Source organism: Lutra lutra, chromosome 15 (assembly GCF_902655055.1).
Source record: "Lutra lutra chromosome 15, mLutLut1.2, whole genome shotgun sequence".
NCBI lineage: Eukaryota > Metazoa > Chordata > Mammalia > Carnivora > Mustelidae > Lutra > Lutra lutra.
Window position 1 is genome coordinate 32,292,787 of NC_062292.1, and position 8,391 is coordinate 32,301,177.

The 8,391-nt window shown below is 40.0% G+C and overlaps 2 protein-coding genes across 2 annotated transcripts; one reads left to right on the forward strand and one right to left on the reverse strand.

The window, feature by feature from the left end:
* Positions 1–317: 317 nt before the first annotated feature.
* On the reverse strand, positions 318–769 carry LOC125085571 (keratin-associated protein 15-1-like). Its single transcript, XM_047704051.1, is given in 2 exon segments — positions 318–496; positions 499–769. Coding segments are annotated over 2 exon segments (450 nt in total).
* Positions 770–4,080: 3,311 nt separating this feature from the next.
* LOC125085572 (keratin-associated protein 23-1-like) lies at positions 4,081–4,265 on the forward strand. Its single transcript, XM_047704052.1, is given in 2 exon segments — positions 4,081–4,192; positions 4,195–4,265. Coding segments are annotated over 2 exon segments (183 nt in total).
* The last annotated feature ends 4,126 nt before the right edge of the window (positions 4,266–8,391 follow it).

Sequence of the window (8,391 nt, forward strand, 5' to 3'; positions counted from 1 at the left end):
TACTTTAAATGCCAGTGCTATTTGAAATATACTTAAGTGAAAGAATCCTAGGAGAAAAATAAGAGAAAAATCTTGGAGAGGAATGAACGGGACTCTGAGCATTGACATAAAAATGAAAATCCAATATTTATCTCATATATCTGATTTAGAAAAGGTCACAGGCCAAGGTTACTTTGTCCACAGTGAATCACATACTCTGGGAGAGATGGTGATGGCAAGTCCTGGTGATGCAGATGGTCAGTAATCGCAGATATTGGACAGGCTACATGTTAAGGTTTCATAAGGCACAGAAACAGTGGTGAAATAATGGGGAATATTTAGCAAGTTGATCCAAAAAAGTGAGAGCTAAAGGCTGGTTGGTAACAAGTTGACTGGCAACTCCTGGAAGTAAAGTAAGTTGGATGACTGAAGCTGGACCCAAAGCCCAGAGATTGGAAACCAGTGCTTCCACAATGAAGAGACCCAAGGCCAATATTTCCACATCCCAGAAACCCCTGTAATTTGTTTGACAGGGACTGAAGAAGATGGAATTCTTTGGGAAGAAGCAGGATTTCTGGTAGGATCTGGCTCTAGCACAGGACGTCCTCAAGCCAGTAGGCTCACAGCAGATCTCCTGATAGCCACTGAAGACAGAGGAGCCCAGCTGGCAGGTGCTGGGAGAATGGACTACATCGCTGGGGTAGAAAGAATCATAGGTGGAACATGGGTACCCCAGGTAACTTCCAAGAGAGTGGGAGGAGAAGTTTCCAGGGCTGCAGTTGTAATGCATGTCAGGTTCTGAGTTCAGCTGAGTTGCAGAGATGTTTGCTGAGTGTGACTGTTACCTTCTACTGGACGCTTATTTAAACTAGCAATGGATTAGTAGCATGTGCCCATTTTAATAAGAATGTTTAGTCTCCAGTCAAAATGAAATACATTAACCTTCAAAGACCTTTTTTTTTTAAATGAAGGCAGACTTTTAAATGAAAGAATTTCATTAGGTTTTCAAAGCAATTGTTTATGAGCAAAGATGTCATCTCTCATTCAACTAGCTTGAGTAGATGAATATAATTGTATGGTAATGTCCCTGTAAGATTGGTGTTTTATTCATCCTATCCCCTCAAGATATTGTATCAAATGGGTAACACAGTGAGAATTTTGTTCTGTTTAAAGTTCAAAAAAAAATACTTTGTGGTCTGGAGGGCATATTTATTTTGTCCCAAGTTTAGGAACCCAGTTGGGAATAGAAAAAACAAAAACAAAAACAAACAAACAAAAAAAAAAACCCTACAATCCTTAATATCTGTTTCATTTTCCAAATCTTGTGGACCTTATAGAAGAAATAACCCACTAAGAACTCTTAATTGGTAAGAAAGCTAAATGTGTGTCCTACATATTTCATATGATTTGGTTTTCTTATAATACAAGTACCCAAGCTGTTTTTGTGTGTACAGGTTTTTGATAAAGAATGAAGGGTCCAGAGGCACCTGGGTGGTTCAGTCAGTTGTCTGCCTTCAGTTCAGGTCATGATCAGAGTCCTGCAATCCAGCTCTGTTTTGGGCTCTCTGCTCTGCAGGGAGTCTGCTTCTCCCTCTCCCTCTGCTGTTCCCATTGCTTCTGCTCTCTCACTCACACATTCCTTCTCTGAAATAAAGTAAAGTAAAATAAAATAATAAAATAAAATAAAGTGCCCAGGGGCACCTGCGTGGCTCAGTCAGTTAAGTGTCTGACTTCTGCTCAGGTTGTGATCTCAGGTCCTGGAATAGAGTCCTGTGTGGAGCTCCCTGCTCAGTCATGAGTCTGCTTCTCCCTCTCTCCCTGTCCCTCTTCCCCACATGCTCATTCTCATGCTTTCTCTCAAATAAATAAAACCTGGGGGAAAAAAAGCATAAAGGGTCCAATATTTGCATGAGTACATTGAATATTACATTGTAAAAATAATGAAGTTGAAGAATCCTTGCCCTGAAGTTGACTTGCTTTTTGATAGAAGTCATTGATAAATTATCAAAAACTCTTCATCCCCATAAAGTTTAAGTAAATTTTTGGTAGGGTTGATGTTTTGAAAACAGAAGAATAAAGACTACACATAAAAAATGGGCCTTTGTTCTCTTAGTTTCCATTCATAGGGTAGGAATTTTACTACAGAAGGTAAATAAAATCAAGTAATTAAAAAAGTGTCTACCTCATGTAGACTTCAAAGAAAGATCAAGTGTTGGAAGAATTCATACACAAATGATCTTTATAAGTTGAAATGGGGTGGGGGGAATCAGAACAGATGATAATGTGAAATAAAGAATGAATGCCTTTGGGACCTCTGATGTGACGCATGTATCAAGTGACATATATATTCTGCCTAGAAGACTAGTATTATAAGTATTTTTCTAAACCCTCCTATCAAGTGCAGCATTGATGACCACAAGTAGAGTAGGGCATGGGTGCAGGAAATGGCTTAAATAACCTATCAGAATGGGCAAACCTCGTAAGACACCCATCTTCAAAAACTGATATGTTTTCTAATGGAAATGAGCTGAGACTTACTCTAGAAAAAACTGAGATTGCTAGGTGGAAGTTTTAAAGGAAGATTCAGTTAAAAATCTAAAACAAGTCACTTTTGTAGGTAATGAGATTTCCACCTTGAGGGCACTGGGAATACCTTGTCAGGATATTATAAATGTGATTCCAGTCTGGTAGAGGACTGGGGATAACTGCTAAGTCCCCAAATGGTAAACTTTATGGGTATGAACATTTTGAGTAGACAAAATGGTTTTCAAGCATTTTCATTTATCACTTATATCAGCTATTTCTGTGGAAGAATATTCTATGAGTCAGATATTAGGTAATTCTTGAACATTCTTTTCTCAACAAAATGGAGTTTTTGCACTCCAACACTTTCGTTCGGAAGTGGAAGGGTATGCTTTAGTGTGAAAGGAATGAATCAAACAGCCCAGAAGCCATGGCAAGATGAACCTTCTCTCTCTCTCTCTTTTTTTTTTTTTAAGATGAACCTTCTCAATCAAGGTATCAATCTTCATTGCCCTGCTTGTAGAAGTGGAATACAAGTCATAGGACAAGAAAAAATATGACCATTATTTTAGAAATTTTGTAATACTTGTCAGAAACACCTGAAAACAGTTTAAGTCAAAGTGATGTATGCTGCTTTCCGAGGCAAGGAAGAATCTCTTTAAGATGGCTGCTTTGGTCCAATACTTCAAGGCAATTACGTTATAAACTTTCTTTAGAACAAGAACATTTTCCAGGTTCTGGGGATAGTGATAAGCACTGCCTCTGATTAGAGATAGAAATGAGAATTTTTGCCACATTTTGTGATTTTTAATGCTTTTTAGATGAATCTTAGATGAATCTCCTCCAACATTCCAGAATAATATAAAACAACTTCAATATTTAACTTATACCAAAGTAATTGCTTACACAAAAGAAAGAAAAATTGAGATCAACTCTTACCATTCTGCCTATGATTTAAGAAGGAACGTGGGAAATGAGGGACCCTCAGTTAATATTTCACTGAAGCCGTTCAAACTGAGAGATGACAAAAAAAAAATCCTCCTACATTTTGCATATTACCACAGGTTGCTTTCTGATGACACTATTCATTAAGTAAACTTGCTTGGCAACAATCGATGTGTGTTTTTGTTTAAAAGAAATGACTATGAATAGATCAGTTAGTTAACAACTTTGCTATCCAGATGGCAACAATTATGAGAGAGATTGTGAAAGGGGTATCAATTATTTTTAATTAAGCCAGCTTTCCTCATCCCAGACACTGTCTGCCTCTGAAGCAGTACTTTGAGTGATCTGCTGGGTGAACTTTGGTAGAGGGAGAGGACTAATAGCTTTGAAGATTCAACACTACTATCTGAATTCCAAGGCACAAACACTACTGCACTTTCCAGTTGTAAAACCACAAACACTACAGATATTTGATTATGATGATCTTTTCAATTCAGTTAAAAGCAGAAGGTAACCTGTTTTTATATGTCTTGTGGGTGGCACATGCAATGATAAGGGTATATAAATGCCCCAGTCTGAGAAGTAGCATTCAAACTCAGAAGCTTCTCATTGTACAATGCATCACCTGTCACCATGTCCTACAACTGCTGCTCTGGAAATTTCTCCTCCAAGTCCTTTGGGGGATACCTGTGCTACCCAGGATCTTTCTGCAGCTCATCTTACCCCAGCAACCTGTTCTGCAGCACTAACCTCCAGTCTCCCAGCACATACCAGCTGGGCTCCTCCCTCTCCAGTGGCTGTCAAGAGACCTGCTGTGAGGGAGGGAGACAAGATGGTGGGGAAGTAGGAGGAGGCGCCGTTTCAACCTGTACCTCAAAGTGAGCTGATTACCTACCAAAGAACTCCGATCACCCATGAAATCAGCCTGAGATCAAAATTATGCACGTCTGGATCTCTACGGGGGCAGAAGACGTCAGTGGTCAGGTAAAGCAGAGTGGGAACATCGGAATGATATTAGAAGATAAACAAAAGGGGAAAGGAGCCACAAGAGGCGACCCATTAGAAAGTAATACCCCAATATGAGAGTGCTCTGCGTCTGGAGACCAGCATCAACTTGGAGTCCGGTTGAAAGCACTCAAAAAGAGCAAAGGATCATGGGGGGAAATTGTGGGAAACAGGGTGGTTAGGGACAGGGGCTTAAGTACCTGGACACAGGACAGCCACCCCTGGTGCTGAACCAGAGAGAGTGTGGCAGAGAAACCAGGTCTTGGTCCCTGAGCCGCCAGCATGCCTGAGAGCGCATGCGGTCCGGCTCCCGAGAGGGGCTGGGAGCCTTGCCACCCGGAAGAAGCACAGCATTTTTGCATTCCCCACGTGAGTGCTATGCCGTGCTACAGGATCTGATTTGAGCCCCGCGCCCTCCCCTGAGAGAGGTGCACTCAGGCGCCATCCCAGCGCTCTTGGACCCAGAAAGGCCAGGCACCCCCAGCCCGGTCCAGAGGTAAAATCTCAGTGTATGATCGCTGCTTAGAACCTCTCTGGTGGTCCAGAGCTGCCTAGACAGCCGCTGATGTCATGGTTTCGGGTACAAGCAGGAGTTACTGTGTCCCCGGGGACCACAACTCAGAATGTGCTCTGCCAGCAGCCGAGGGGGAACAGACTGAGGCTTCTCTCTGAGAGGGAGGTCTGGGTGCAGTTTGCTTTCCACTAACCCTCCAAAAACCATCAAAAGCTGTCAAGACGAGAGAGAAAAAAAAAAACTGAACAAACATAAAACCTCCAGAGAACAAAAGCCTGAAAGACCGGTTTCCTCAGAGCCCACCCCCTTGAGGGGGGCGGGAGGACTTAACTCAGGGAACATTGCCTGAAAACCCATGTGGCAGTCCCCTCCCCCAGAAAGCCAACCAGGAAAAAAAAAAAAAGACGACAAGAGAACAACCACCACTACTTCATAGATACAACTTTTATTTTTAATTTGTTCTCACTATTCTGGTTCATTTTTTATATAGATAACTTTTAACCGATTTACCATCACAGTGAGATGTCCAGTACATCAAATTCCATAATAACCTTTTAACCTGAACTTTTTGATACATATACCCGTGTTTTTCTTTTGCTTTTCTATTTTTTTTTTAATTTTAGTTTAGTTTATTCTTTTTTTATTTTTATTTTTTAACATTCATAGAGAGTTAAACTTCAAGGTAATCCCCTTTCCCCAATCAGTGCTACCCCTATAGGTAAACCAATTTTTAATCCCCTTTTATCTTAGGAAAGTTGAATCCTTTAACAAAGATATCAAGATACATCCAGGAAGAATCAAAATAAACGTCCTCGCCCACACTGAGAATTTATAACCACTCTCCCATCTTTTTCTTCCACCAGTGCTTCTGTGTATTTGTGTTTGTCCTGATAGTATATAAATCTTATACTTGAGGTTCTTTTTGACGAGGTTCTTTTTTTTTCATATATATATATATATATATATATATATATATATATATATATCTTGTCATATACATTTATCACTCTTCTTGTTTGTCTGTTTTTGTTTGTATACATCATAAATCTTACCTTGGGACCCATTTGGGCTGAACCTTCTCTTTTATTTTTTTTTTCCTGTCTCTCTCTCTCTCTCTCTTTCTCTCTTTTTCTTTTCTTTTTCTTTTTCTTTTCTTTTTTCTCTCTTTCTCATTTCTTTCATTTGGGTGGGGACTCCTGATTGCTCAGAAGTGTTCCAGGGTGCACCTTGACTGCACCGCAGTTGATACATCCAGCTACATCCATTCAGCCATCTCTCACCAAAATGACTAGGAGAAGGAATGCCCAACAGAAGAAAAATTCAGAGGATGGGTCTTCTGCAATAAATCTAATGGCTATCGACATAGACAATATGTCAGAAAGGGAATTCAGGCTAACAATTATCCAGGCAATAGTTAGGTCGGAGAAAGCCATGGATGACCAAAAGGAATTGATTAGGGCAGAACTGAAAGCCACCAGGGATAATGTATACAATGTTGGGGCAGAACTGAAAGCCACCAGGGCTGAGGTTCACAATGCTCTCAATGCTTCCAATCTAATCTAAATTCTCTCAAAGCTAGGGTAACTGAGACAGAAGATAGAATTAGTGATCTGGAGGACAAACAGAGAGAAAGGATCAGGAGGAAGCCTGGAGCAAACAGCTTAGAAGCCACGAAAACAGAATCTGGGAAATTAATGATGCCATGAAACATTCCAACGTCAGAATTATTGGAATCCCTGAAGCGGAGGAGAAAGAAAGAAAGAAGTCTAGAAGATATAGTGGAACAAGTTCTCCATGAAAATATCCCAATCTTGTGAATGGAACCAGCGTTCATGTACTAGAGGCAGAATGGTCTCCCCCCAAGATTATAGATTCTCCAAACACCTCGAGACAGCTAATAGTAAGAATGAAGAATTATAATTGTAGGCAGGCCCTCTTGAAGGCAGCTAGGACAAAGAAGATCCTTATGTACAGAGGAAAGCCCATCAGAATTACATCAGACCTGTCCACAGAAACCTGGCAAACCAGAAAGGGCTGGCAAGATATATTCAGGGAATATATGGGAATATATGGGAAGAACATGCAGCCAAGAATACTTTATCCAGCAAGACTGACATTCAAAATATATGGAGAGATAAAGAGTTTCCAAGACCGGCAAGGCTTAAAAGAGTATGCGACCACTAAGCTGACACAGCAGGAAATATTAAGGGGGGTTCTATAAAAGAGGAAAAATCCTAAGAATAACATTGAACAGAAATATAGAGACAATCTACAGAAAGAAAGACTTCAAAGGTCAATGTCAATAAAAAAATATCTATCAATAATCACTCTCAATGTGAATGGCCTAAATGTGCCCATAAAAAGACACAGGGTTGCAGATTGGATAAAACGACAGGACCCATCCATATGTTGTCTTCAAGAGACCCATTTTGAACCTAAGGATACACCCAGACTGAAAGTGAAGGGATGGAGAAGCATCTTTCATGCCAATGGGCCTCAAAAGAAGGCCGGGGTAGCGATTCTCATATCAGATAAATTAGATTTTAAACTAAAGACTGTAGTCAGAGATACAGAAGGACACTACATCATGCTTAAAGGGACTATCCACCAAGACGATCTAACAATTGTAAATATCTATGCCCCCAATATGGGAGCAGCCAATTACATAAGAAAACTGTTAATCAAGATAAAGAGTCATATTGATATGAATACATTAATAGTAGGAGATCTTAACACACCTCTCTCAGAAATAGACAGATCATCGAAACAGAAAATCAATAAAGAAACAAGAGCATTGAATGACACATTGGACCAGATGGACCTCGTAGATATATACAGAACATTCCACCCTAAAACTACAGAATACTCATTCTTCTCAAGTGCACATGGAACCTTCTCCAGAACAGACCACATACTGGGTCACAAATCAGGACTCAACTGATACCAAAAGACTGAGATTATTCCCTGCATATTCTCAGATCACAATGCTTTGAAACTGGAGCTCAATCACAAGGAAAAGTTCGGAAGGAACTCAAACACCTGGAAACTAAAGACCACCTTGCTTAAGAATGCTTGGATCAACCAGGAGATCAAAGAAAAACTGACAAAATTCATGGAAACCAATGAGAATGAAGACACTTCAGTCCAAAACCTATGGGATACAGTAAAGGCAGTCCTAAGGAGGAAATACATAGCCATCCAAGCCTCCTTCAAAAAAAATTGAAAAATCCAAAATACACCAGCTGTCTCTACACCTTCAAGAACTGGAGAATCAACAACAAATCAAACCAACTCCACACATAAGAAGGGAAATAATCATAATTAGAGCAGAGATCAATGAGGTAGAAACTAGAGATACAGTAGAACATATCAATGAAACTAGAAGCTGGTTTTTTGAAAGAGTCAGTAAAATCAATAAACCATTG